Here is a 13,798-nt window from a genome sequence, read left to right as displayed (position 1 = left end):
AAAGGGGATCCAAAGCAGTTAATAAAACAGAAAATATCATCCAGTATTCAAAAACATGTTTCACATACACTCTTCCTAACAACAGCAATAATAAAACCAAAATATTAACATAATAAATCAACAACCCATAATAATTTCTGGGAATTCTTTGAAACCCCTAGCCAAGATTGTTCCTTGTGCACCAACCAATTAAAACGATTGAGTCAATGAAAGTGGGGGGTAGAGCATTGCCAAAAAAGAGCACATAGATTTGCATAAAACATGTACATGCTGTTTTAGTTATTATAATTGACATAGAAATACAATACATCTCACCATCGTGGAAAAGGCTGACCAAGTGATTTTTATGCCTGGCCTGCTAACTGTTGGTGGGCAATTTCAAGGCCTCTGCTTTCTTACGGTTCTTTACCTTGAACCAGACAGAAGGCACCTTGAAGTGAAGGACTGTCCTCTGGAACTCCTTTAGATGGAGGAATGGTGTCTGTAAAGTAGGATACATGGCCACCCAAGGGCTGAAAATCAGAACACCACATGTTCATAGTACAGTGGCAAGGCAGGCACACACATTTATTCTAAGTGGTAGTTCACAGCATGCCTTGTCTGCCACTTGTCTTCACTCTTGATCTGCATGAGCTTTGGACTATGCATCTGTTCATTGTGAAACAAGATGGAAGCACACAGGGAACAATAATGACCAGTAGATTCAAAGCTATCCTTCTGAAATCTGACAGCGCAAGGCAATAGCCTTGGGATGTAAAGACCTTTGGGGCAGAGTGTCTTGAAACCGCAAAGTCTGAATCAAAATTGAGTGACTTCAGTCAATACCTGTATCAAGCTGAGTATCACATTGCTATTAACAAGTTGAATTTCTTAACTTTGCACTCAGAATGCAGCACATGCCTTAACTTCTGCAGGCACAGACTTTTTTTGCATTTCATTTCTCCCATGCCAAGCTACTGAGACTGCCCAGTATCTACTCACCCATCCCTTTAGTATGGTTGAAGTCTCCTTTCACCACTTTGCAGGTTTTGCCATCTCCATTGCAGATGCCACAACGATCTTCTTTGGCAGCTGATCCGATGATCCCATCACAGCCGATTTTCTAATGATAACAAGAGGTTCTTCATTATTTTGATGGAAAGTATTTGCAAAGGGGTCTGTTTTGATTAAGCACAGGACTGCGAAGGGAAAAATGGACATTAGAAAAGGTGTTGTTGGGTAGGGCTAAAGTTGCTGTTAGAAAGGGAAACTGCAAAACGGATCTATTAAAAAATCAATGAGAATTTTGCCAACATTCTGCCCTCCTTTGGCCTGATTCACTTCAGCATTTGTCAACCCTAGGTGGAGGTTGTGATTGGTTGCAGCTGGGTATGGGGAGGCGTTCTGGAGAGTTAGTTTTGTGCTTTCACCTAATATCTTACGGTGTATATGAGTGTTTTCCTCCCTTGTGAACCTGTGGGTTCTGCTTAAGTGCCTGCCACTCAGTATGGAGAGACCGGATGACTCCTCCCCCCTGAAGAGGACACAAGAATCTGAAGACCCTGCCTGTCTCTAGAAGCGGGAGTCATCCCTATCAGGAATGTCATTCCCCCAATCTGTAAACTGAAATTCACGGTAAGAAAAAAAAACCCCCCTCTAATAATAATAATAATAAATTTTTATTTATATCCCGCCCTCCCCAGCCGAAGTGCAAGTAGGGCTCAGGGCGGCTAACAATAATAAAATAATATGAATGCTTGTATGTTATTTTCACTATGATATGCACTTAAAAAGGTAAAGGTACCGGGGACTTCCGGTTCCGGTCGCAACCAGCGAAGAAGCGCGGAAAACCCGTTCCTGGTTTTCTGGGCTCTGCAGAGGCTTGGGGAGACGTAAGGGCGAAACGTACCCCAAAAACCCTAAGGGGGGAACCCTTAGGGGAAAGATACCCAGCAGCGTGGAAGCGGTCGCGCCGTTCTCCTGAGTCCGGTACGAGGAGATAACGAAGGACCGCGAGCGCGAATTGGGGCGGTAACGACTCTGCAGGGCGACGCCTCGAGCTTCGGCTGAGAGAAGCGACGGACCGCCTAAGAAAGGAACGGAACCCCCCAGCGTTTTCAAGGCGTTTTTCTTTCTTTTATATAAAGAAAAAAAAAAGCAGTGTACAAGGCGAAAAGCTACTAATGAAGCTGGGCGGCGCCTGGAGGATTTTAGATTGTTTTTGGGAGTCCGCACGGTGGAGGATATAAGATGGCGCAGGCGGAAAGTCGATGGCGTAAGGAGCTTTTTTTTTCAGAAAGTTTGTTTGAGTAAGAATAATCTGTTGTGAGGATCAAAGAAAGGACAGTAGTGGACATAAAGGATTAACTGGACCCTGGTGTGTTTTTCAGTTCGTCTTTTTGGGGTTGTTTTTGTGGTTTTACAGGGAGAAGCACCTCCGGGTGTCCGTAGTTTACAATTGTACATTTAAGACCCGGAACGTTTAATTATCCGAGACACCTTCGGAAGGAGCTTAAGATTCATCCTGAAGGAGGAAAGACGGCGGTGGGTAAAGGTTAAGAAAGCGGCAGCAGGCACAGCAGGCGCAGGGCGAGAGGACTCTAAAGTTCCCGTATCTGCCGACATATTTTGTTACTCCTTTTTTCGCTCCCCCCCCCCGTGCTTACCCATCCGCCCATGTGGAGGTTATTCCTGGGTGGAGGGAACTGGACAAGGGGTCTTAAAAATTAAAGAGATGACATGATGTTTAACGGGTTTCCATAATTTGACCTGGATTCCGACTGTGGAATTTGGAATTCGAATATTGGACTCTGATCATAATTTGGACTATAGTCATAATTCGAATCACATCTATAATTTACAACTACAACCTGGACTTGGACAATCAAAGGCCAAAAGCGGACTAAGCAGGACTAAACATTTTTAAGTTTCTCTACTAGACTTTTAATATTTTGCCTTTGTGACGTAGAGCGGGCTGAAGAAGCGGACTGGTAAGGAGTGAAGAAAGGGGCCCCCAGAAGTTGGGAAGGCCTGACCCCGCACTCCCCCTCCACACCCCCCCCCCCGCTGGACTGTACAACTTTTTGCGGTGGGCTGTTCATAGGATCTCTGCTCGGGTCACCTGAAGCTTAAGTTTGGACCCTTACCCGAGGCAGCTGCTTTATCCGGTCTGGAAACTGGTTCTCTTCTCTTTTTCCTTTCTTTTCCTTTCCTTTTCTCTTACCATTGACAAACTTCTTTTGTTTAAAATTGCGGTTAATTGGAAGGCGGAAAAGGGAAGGATACAAAGGATACAAGGGTGTGGTTGAAGCAAAATTTTAAGAGGTGATAGGAGGAAATGACGGGAAAGGACGGAAAGGATTGGAAGAGGGGGGGTGGAACCCCAGGAGAAAGAAAGCTGTCGAGACAGGAAGAAATTAAAGACTTAGACAATTTGTGGGCTAGAATAAAGGAGGAATTTAAGCAAAATACATTATATATGGAAAACAAATTGGGAGAGGTTCAGGAGAGGATTGACAAAAAAATAGAAGGAGCAGTTGGCGAACTCTCTACTAAAATTCAAGATCTTTCCGCAAAGTCCAAAATGATTGAGGAATCTAATAAAAAACTGCAGAAAGAGATGAGGGATCAAAAAAGGGAGACAATGAAGGTTAAAGAAGAGCTGGGGGAGCTGAGTAACTCCCAAGAAAAGATTTGGGATAACCTAGCCATGGCAGATATGCGGTTAAAACAGCTTCATCTTAAATTTAGGGGAGTAGCGGAGGATAGGAATGAGGACATAAGAGGGAAGATGATTAAAGAACTTTCTAATTGGCTAGGTATAAGGGAGGAAGAGATGGCTGCTACTGTGGACAACGTGTTTAGAATGACTAGGCCCAAACACCTGAAAGCAAGCAAATTCCTGGGGGACTGCTTGGTGATTTTTAATTCTTTGGAAATGAAAAACTTAATTTTGAGAAAGAGCTATAATAACAGATTAAGAATTGATGGAAGGCCTATCATTATCTATAAGGAAATACCAGTGAGGCTGCTTCGTAAAAGAGAGGGTTATAAACAAGTAGCAGCAGCATTGAAAAGAAACGGGGTCCCATTTCGATGGGAATTCCCGGAAGGGATAAGCTTTTTTTACAAAGAGAAAAAGTTTAGATTGTTGGACACACAGGAGGCGGATAAGTTTCTGAGAAGATATGAAAAAGATTTGGGAAAGGTAGAGAGCAAAATAAAGAATAGGGTGGAAGAAGAGGAAGGGGAAATAAGGGGCAGACAGGGGGAAAGGGGTGGAGCGGGGAAGGGGGAAGGGGACTCAGAGGAAGATGATGATGAGGCCGTAGTGGGAGAGGAGACGGCAGAAGAGGGGGAAACCTCAGGAGACAAAGGCGTTTAGACTATAGCCCGCAAGCTCGGTTGAAGGTTTAGAAATAGACAAAGGCTAAAAATAACACATACACTAAAATTTTTATCCTGGAATGTTAATGGGTTGAACGATAAGGTTAAAAGAAATAAAGTTGAGAAAGTTGTAAAAAACAAAAAGTATGATGTAATTTGCTTTCAGGAAACACATATCGCTAAGAAACATAAACACATCCTGGTGAATAAAAGGTTAGGAGTAGACTTTATTAATTCTGATGAAAAAAAAAAAAAGAGGTGTAGTAATATATGTTAAAGAGAAGTGGGAACCGACCCTGATATGCAAAGATGAGGAAGGAAGAATCCTAGGGGTTCAATTAAATTTCCGGGGGGAAAAAATCAATGTTGTGACGGTATACGCACCGAATTCAAACAGAGCAGAATTTTTCGAGAAACTAGAAAGCATGTTATTAGAGCTGGAAATTCACAAACTAGTCCTGCTTGGAGATATGAATGGCGTCCCGGCGCCGGATCTGGATAGGAGTGAAAAAAAAGGAAAATTGGCTAAGGGGAAATTGCCGAAATCTTTTGACGATATGGAAGGAAATTTAGATTTAATTGATATCTGGAGGTACAAAAATCCCTCCCTCAAACAATTTACTCACTACTCTGAACCCCATCAGAGCTGGGGTAGAATCGACCAGATCTGGACGACAAGAATACTCTCGCTAAGGGTGAAGAGTTGTAAAATTTACCCCAGGACAATATCTGATCACTGTGCCTTAGACATGGAAATAAAAAATGAAGCGAAGGGACAATACAAGTGGAGGATGAGTGAGAACCTATTGGATAATGAAGAGGTGAGGGAAAAAATTAAAGGTACCCTAAAAGAATATTTAGATTTAAATTTGAATAAAGAAACCCCTATAGACGTGGTGTGGGATGCCAGTAAGGCGGTGATGAGGGGTCTGCTAATACAACAAAACAGCTACAGAAGAAAGGTAAGGGAACGTAAGAAAGAGGATATCCTCTCCCAATTGAGAAATTACGAGAGAAAATTGGTCATAAACCCAACAGATGATGATGCTATCCGAGCCTCAAGGGTGCTTCAATCTCAATATTCGGCAATACTGAATCAGGAGATAGAATGGAAAATTAAATTTACAAAGCAAAGATATTTCGAATCGGCAAATAAAATGGGTAAACTATTAGCTTGGCAGTTAAGAAAAAGAAGGAAACAAAATGTGATAAATAAAATAATAATAGAGGATAATATCATAGAAGACCCAGAGGAGATAGAAAATAGGTTTACCCAATTTTTCGAAAAGTTGTATGAAAGAGGAAGAGAGAACAGTGTCGAAATTAAGAACTACCTGGATCAAAATGAGAGGAGATATATAACAGAGGAGGACAGGATACATCTGAATAAGGAGATCACAGTAAACGAGATAAAGGAGGCCATCGGTAGGATGAAGATGGGGAAATCCCCAGGCCCAGATGGCTTATCGGCAAAATATTATAAAACGTTAGGGGAGTACATAGCCCCAGTGCTTAAAGACGTGATCAATAATATCCTCCAGGGAGGGAAGATCCCGGACTCGTGGAAAACGGCTTATATAACCTTGATCCCAAAATCAGAGAAAGAAAAAACAGATGTAAAAAATTATAGACCAATCTCTTTACTTAATAACGATTATAAGATCTTCACCGATATCTTGGCTGGTAGACTTAAGAAGCTCTTAACAAAGTATATACACAAAGATCAAGCAGGATTTCTCCCTAACAGACACCAGAAAGAAAATGTTCGCCACATACTAAACATCATTGAATATTTAGATATGAGAATAGACGTCCCTGCAGCATTAATTTTCGTAGATGCCGAGAAGGCTTTTGATAATGTCTCCTGGGAATTTTTATTACAATGTCTGGAGAAAGCGGGTATTGAAGGCCCCTACATGAAAGGTATCAGGGCAATATATTCAGAACAGCAGGCCAGGTTGATCATAAATGATAATTTGACTAAACCCTTTAAGATTAAGAAAGGTACAAGGCAGGGCTGTCCTCTGTCCCCCTTGCTATTTATAATGATATTGGAAGTAATTGCAAATAGAATAAGAGAGGCTTTAAATGTAAGGGGGATAAAAATTGGAAAGAAAGAATTTAAGCTTAAAGCCTATGCCGACGACTTGGTCCTGTCTGTGGAGAATCCAGTAGACAGTACAAGCAGGATAATAGAACTTCTAGAGGAATTTGGTAGACTGTCGGGCTTTAGATTAAACAGGAAAAAGACAAAGATTCTAATAAAGAATATGACTGAACAGGATAAAACCCAACTAGAAGAAAAAAGTGGTATTAAAATTGTGAATAAAGTCAAATATTTGGGAATTTGGCTCTCACCAAAAAATATAAATTTGGTTGAGGATAATTATAGTAAGGCCTGGCAGGATATCAAAAAAGATATGGACACCTGGCACAGACTGAAATTATCATGGACAGGGAGAATGTCTGCTATTAAGATGTGTATCCTCCCGAGGCTATTATTTTTGTTTCAAAATATTCCGATTATTAAAGGTACCTCCTTCCTTAAGAACTGGCAAAAAACCCTGACCAAGTACATCTGGCAGGGTAAGAGAGCCAGAATAAAGTTTAAATACTTGACAGATTCAAGAGAGAGGTGTGGTTTTGCAGCCCCGAATATCAGGCTCTATTACGAAGCATCCTGCCTATGTTGGATAAAGGAGTGGGCCACCCTCCAAAATACAGATTTATTGGATTTGGAGGGTTTTAATATTAGATTCGGGTGGCACGCCTACCTTTGGCAAGAGAAAGGGGAAGCTCATAGAGGCTTCTCCAATCATATAATTAGAGGCCCATTACTAGAGGTGTGGAAGAGGTATAAAGATTTGATTGAAAAAGGCATCCCAGGGTGGCTGTCTCCAATTGATATTATTAAAAGTAAGAAAATAAATATGGATGAAGTAAAATGTACATATGAGGACCTCTTAGTGAAGACAGAAGCAGGATGGAAGGTGAAGCCCTATGAGCAGCTGAAAGACAGAATAAAAGAGTGGCTGCTTTTTCATCAGATTAATGCTCTATGGGGCGAACATAAGAGAGTGGGCTTTAGTGGAAAAAAATCAAGGTTTCAGGCGGAAATTTTGGAGAGTAATGAAAAACTTCTCTCCAAAATGTATAAACAACTATTGGAATGGGACACGAAGGAAGACCTGGTGAAGGGAGCGTTGGTAAAATGGGAAAAAGACCTTGGTCACAACATAGAGTATAAAAACTGGCAGATATTGTGGACAAAAGGTGTAAAATTCACAGCATGCGTAGCCCTTCGCGAAAATCTAGAGAAAATGATATACCGCTGGTATTTGACCCCAGTAAAGCTAGGAAAGATGTATAATAATGTTGATAACACCTGCTGGAGATGTAGGAACAAGGTCGGGACCTTTTTTCATATTTGGTGGACTTGTGATGTGGTGAAGGAATTCTGGAAGCAAATACATGATGAACTGAAAAAAATTCTGAGATATAATTTCCGTAAAACCCCTGAGTTGTTTCTTTTAGGAATGATTGGTAAAGAAATAAAGAAAATAGATCAAACCTTCGTTCAATATGCCATGGCGGCGGCGAGAATTCAAATTGCACAAAAATGGAAAACTCCTGATTTACCCACGGTTGGAGAATGGCAAATGAGGTTATACCAATATATGGAACTTGCGAGATTAACCCAAAAAATAAGACAAAACAAAACAGTTAAAATTAAAGACGAATGGAATAAATTTCTAATTTATTTTGAAAGCAGCCAGGGAATAAATAATTTATCAATTGACGATAACTAAAAGCATTGACGTATAACTTTTTAGTAATACTGCAAATTAATGTAAGATTATGTAATTCCAAAACTGAGCTGGACTGAAGTTTTGTTTTTGTATTATTGTATGATATCTGTCTTTCTCTTTTTTCCTTTTGTTATTCTTTTCTCTTTTTTATTCTTTTTCTTATTTCTTTCTATGATGGAAACTTTTATGGGTGTATATATCTGTATAGCGATGTAATGAGTGTATCTTTCTTAAATAAAAATAAAATTAATTTAAAAAAAAAAAAAAAAGGTAAAGGTACCCCTGCCCGTACGGGCCAGTCTTGACAGACTCTAGGGTTGTGCGCTTATCTCACTCTAGAGGCCGGGAGCCAGCGCTGTCCGCAGACATTTCCGGGTCACGTGGCCAGCGTGACGAAGCTGCTCCGGCGAACCAGCACCAGAGCAGCACACGGAACGCCGTTTACCTTCCCGCTAGAAAGCGGTACCTATTTATCTACTTGCACTTAATTGTGCTTTCGAACTGCTAGGTGGGCAGGAGCTGGGACCAAACGACGGGAGCTCACCCCGCCGCGGGGATTCGAACCGCCGACCATGCGATCGGCAAGTCCTAGGCGCTGAGGTTTTACCCACAGCGCCACCTGCGCCCCTCCCATGATATGCATTTACACACACAATTTACCCTAGTACAGTACTGTATATGCATTTATGTACACATGGAGAACTGCATTGCATATTTTGTAGAATTTCAAAAAATGACTGTGTTCTGCTTGTTTTGGAAAGTATAAATTAGGCAGCTTTGCCTTTAAATTCAAACTGCATCAAATTTCTCCTCCGACCTTAGACTCCAGTGCAGGTGTAATGGAACTACTCCTGCCCCCTCCCCCACCTGGCACGGGTGGAAGGGCTGTGGATACGGCAGTGGCTACTATACACCATTAAACCCTGCCACTGCTGGTCAGGGATTTGGACTGCATCCTAAGTGTCTTTTGGCTCCCACGTACATCAGGGCCATTTAGCTGTTGTCTTGGGAGCACTGCCTTACGATATTGGGTGACTGCCTTTTGCAAAACATCTGTGATGGCTGTTACAGAAATTTAGATGTTGTTAAATCCCTTCTTTTCAGAAACTTTTAAACTCCATTGGGAAAGGGCTTACATTTTGCAAGTAAAAAAGAAAAGAAAAAAGAATACTGTACAAGGGGCAAGATTCCAAAACTTGGGGTGAGGGGAAGCTAGAGGTGCTCTTAATAAACATTGCTAACCCGATTCTCAAATCATTCTTGGTTTTGGATATTTTCCAACACTCACATAGAACTTCAGAGTATTTAAAGATGCTATTATTGAATTCAGCAACCAGCTGGGATGTTACAAAGAGAGAATTATTGTATAAAGTAGAGAATAATGATCAGTGGTGGAAACAGTTGAATCAAGAAGAAAACGCTCATGCCTATTAAAAGAAGGTGTGTGTGTGTGCGCACCTGTGTGCAAGAAATGCAGGTAACTGTGTTTGTTTACTTAGGGTATATTTTTACAACAAGGTCAGATAGTTCTCCAAGCAGCCTACATCCAGGTCACTGATTAAAAACAACAACCCAAATTGTGTCAATAAATTAGATGTTAGCAAATGGTGTTTGAGAAGGTTGGGGTGTGCCTAGGAGTTGGCCAAGTTGGCAGCCACAAGAATCCAAAGAAACCAGAGGATGCACTAGACGTCCCCCAGAAGAAGCTTGAGCTATTGAGCAAATACCCTTGAAGAACATCACTTAACCACCTCCAGCTGTTCAAGTCTTATATACCAAGTGCACATCATCATGCAATATTGGGTTACTGCAATGCACTCCATTTGGGGATTTCACTTGTGCTTGATCTGGAAGCTATAGTTTGTGCAGATTGTACAATTGCTGACAGAAGTGAAACCCTGTCAGCATATAACACCTCTGGTCAGAGACCTGCACTAGTTGCCAATGTGCTAGCGGTCCAAATTCAAGGTGTTGCTACTAGTATATAAAGCCTTTAATATAGTGCTTCTTAAATTTGGGTTGCTAGCGGTTGTTGGACTACAACTTCCATCATCCCTAGCTAGCAGGAACCAGTGGTCAGGGATGATGGGAGTTTGTAGTACAACAACAGCTGGAGACCCAAGTTTGAGAAACGTTGCCTTAATACCTTTGGACCTGCTTACTTGCAAGATTGCCTTACCCCATACATGCCCACTTGGCTGCTTCAATCTATAGAACTGGGACTGTTACAGGTACAACATAATACTTCAATGCATTTGTAAAAAACAAAACAAAACAGTCTTTTAGGGTGGCAACACCCACACTTTTTATGTTCTAAATAGTTGGTTTTCACTGTTTGTTTTTTTGACCAATGATTTAATTGTTTTATTCTTTTTGAAAAACATGTTGAGGTTGTAAGAGGTATATAAATCTTGTGAGATAAATGAAATGAAATAAAATAAACAATGCTTAGCATAGAAACCTAGCTTTGCATATATATGGTCAGGTGAACTTTGGTTCAATATGAAAATGTCTTCATAACCTGCATTTTAGAAGACTGCGCCATCTGTGCAAATTCACATTTCTTCTAGCTTTCAAGAATTCTCACTGCAGCAGGAAGATGTGACCTAGGGGCATAATTTTCATGTGGGGGTATTTTCAAATAAACAGTTCTCGACCTGAGGCCCTGTGGTCCTGCAAGAGGATGTAATCACAGCTAAGCATAGTCACAGTTCCAGCAATTCCCTGAGCACACTTTATGCTGCCCGCTAGCCTTTCCTAACAGAAATGCCTTTGCTGAAGCTTAACATATCCTCATTATTATCATCTTCCATAGTTAAGTCATGCACAAGGCAAATATTATTGCTTAGAGAGAATAACAAAAAAGTTACTCCACCTGGCACTTGCCATGAACGCAGAGGTCAGTCTCGTAAGGCCCGCATGGTGTACCATCAACTACCCTGTCAGACACCAACACAGGGGAATCTTTTCCAAACAGGGAGCAATAAAGTTCACAGGGCTTATCTGAAAAACAAATACACACATACACACACAAAACGCCATGCAAGAATATTGACTTTAGTCATGTCGTGTACCCAAAGCACTTGAAAATTATTGGGACAAGTATATGATATACAACAGATAAGATGGTACTCAATTAATGTGAACTGTCAGTGCAAGAATTTATCCTTGTGCAATGGGACTTCCCTTCCCTTTAGATCTAGGGGACCGGGGGTGGCGGGGAGTGGGAGGATGTTCCACTGCGCAAGCAGAAATCCTTATGCTAGCAAATAGTGCTACTTTGGATACAACCCACTATTTTGTGTGGTAAAAGATGTAAATTTACATATATTAATTTATATAAACATGGAGACCAAACCCACAGGCAATGCAATTCCGAATGCTTGGCCCCCAACAATCACACGGAACACCGTAGAAGAAAATGCAGTACAATAGTAGGTTTAATTTGTTTTTATAATTATAACAGTTGCATCTGTTTATGTAACTAGATATTACATTGCTATAACCTGCCCTGAAACTTTATGATGAAAGGTGGGCAAAAAAATCTTATAAACCATAAAATAAATATAAATAAGCAAGTTGTATTATCTAAGCTATCACCACCAAAACAACATTACTGGCCTATTTGGTCATTGAAAAGCCAGCACAGTATATATTCTAAATGAATTGCCACACATACGTGTATATCACTTAGTTACACCGAATTAGTAAGTTTAAAATAATACATAAACAAAACCATAAAAATAAAAAACCATACTGAAGGGTGGGAGGCAGGGGGAAATAATGCACAAGCGTACAGAAATGTACCATCCATGATGACAGCAGTCCAAAGGCTTTTCTTCTTGTTGGTGTACCTCTCATGAGTCTGGCACTGCTGGTCTCGGAATGTGGGCACCCCTTTGGGGCAGGGCAAGTTTTCACAAACTGTGTGTTCGACACTCGTGCCACGGCAGTTTTTGCCTCCGGGTCCAGGGCTGTTAGTGGAGAAAAGCATGGGTAGCCATTAGCAGGAGACAGCTAACGGATCATAAATGCGATGCTGTTTTCAGGGTAGAACTCAGAGATGGAACTAGAGGATCCCACTCAGCAGAATGAACCAGAGGAGGCCCCACACGCAGGAGGGCTGTTTTGTCATATTTGAAGTAACACACTTGTGTGCGTTTTTAACCTAGCAAAGGGAGAATGTACTGTAGACCTTGGAAGCACATGTGTCTGTCTGAGCAGAATTTTAGCAATTTGAGTTGCTCTAAGGCTAGATGCGGGTGGCGCTGTGGGTTAAACCACAGAGCCTAGGACTTGTTGATCAGAAGGTTGGCGGTTCGAATCCCTGTCACGTGGTGAGCGCCCGTTGCTCTGTCCCTGCTCCTGCCAACCTAGCAGTTCGAAAGCACGTAAAAGTACAAGTAGATAAATAGGTACCACTCCGGCGGGAAGGTAAAAGGTGTTTCCGTGCGCTGCTCTGGTTTGCCAGAAGCGGCTTAGTCATGCTGGCCACATGATCTGGAAGCTGTATGCCGGCTCCCTCAGCCAATAAAGCGAGATGAGCACCGCAACCCCAGAGTCAGCCACGACTGGACCTAATGGTCAGGGGTCCCTTTACCTTTAAGGCTAGATGAGCTCTCAAAGGAGGAAAAAAAGTAAGGCTTGTGAAAGACAACTTCCCAGGAGAGGTCTACCAAATATTAATCATGATAGGGAAATGGAACATGCATTCCCAGAAGAAGTACACCTCTTAAAATCAGCTTTGGGGAGCATCACCTTTAATCCCTGCTTCTGGCTTCCCAGTAGTATCTGCAAGACCCTCGGTTGTAAACAGAATACTGGACCATATGCACCCTTCCTGGAATCCAACAGGACTCCAACCACTCTTAATCCCAACCACTAAAATATTTTTTTAAAAAAAACACTGCCATGAAATAAGCAGCATTTGTGTCAGCAGAATTTTCTGGCCAGTTAACTGGGAGGTGAAGGTTAAGCAACAAAACCACTAGTCCTCATTCCTCTCTAAAAGGTACCTTTCTGCTGACTATGGCACTGTAACCCTGGAAGCTGCCTGATGGGGAGTCAGAACAAGAGCCCATCGAGCCCACTACTCTCTATTGCAGTGGCTTTCAACCATTGGCCTGTGGACCACAAACTTCAATCAGATGCTCCATATTGAGAATATCTGTACTTGGCCCTGGCCATTATTTATTTACTTTTTTCCAGATGATGGAAACAGGCTGCTTTGAGCAGGGCTGGCTTATCAAACAAGCTAACAAACAGTGCTCATGATTTTCATAGTATGCTGCTGGTGAAAGACTTGGGATCTTCATTACTTATCACCTTCAAGTCTAAATACAGAAGTGAGATAAATGCTGAACCTGTCCCAAGAGTAAAGTTGATAAACAACTTTATGTGAAGTTGACTTCGCATGACTTTGTTCATGAAAACAAGCAAACCCATTGCATTTGAAAGAAAGACTACAGTTATTAAGAGTTATGCATGTGCTTTGGTTTACAGAACAAAAACGTTTATTATATAATCCATTAAGTTCCTTAGAATTTTTCAAGCGGTCTGGATGTGGAGGACCACAGGATCTACTTCAATGGGTAGCATCTGTCCAATATCTGAGGCAATAGTCC

General features: G+C 41.5%; 1 protein-coding gene across 2 annotated transcripts in view; it reads right to left on the bottom strand.

The window, feature by feature from the left end:
* The window catches only part of ADAMTS17 (ADAM metallopeptidase with thrombospondin type 1 motif 17), a 184,805-nt gene that overhangs the window by 60,529 nt on the left and 110,478 nt on the right, over positions 1–13,798 (bottom strand). For both annotated transcript variants that reach the window (XM_082198330.1, XM_082198331.1), the window contains exons 13-15: positions 11,982–12,148; positions 11,050–11,177; positions 982–1,102 (exon numbers count right to left, since the gene is read on the bottom strand). In XM_082198330.1, coding sequence (XP_082054456.1) covers positions 982–1,102; positions 11,050–11,177; positions 11,982–12,148 — 416 coding nt within the window. The remainder of the gene's footprint in view (positions 1–981; positions 1,103–11,049; positions 11,178–11,981; positions 12,149–13,798) is intronic.

This window comes from Podarcis vaucheri (assembly GCF_965113315.1).
Source record: "Podarcis vaucheri genome assembly, chromosome: 14".
NCBI classification, from domain to species: Eukaryota; Metazoa; Chordata; class Lepidosauria; order Squamata; family Lacertidae; genus Podarcis; species Podarcis vaucheri.
Note: the sequence above shows the minus strand (reverse complement) of the source record. Positions and strands in the feature narration are given on the sequence as shown.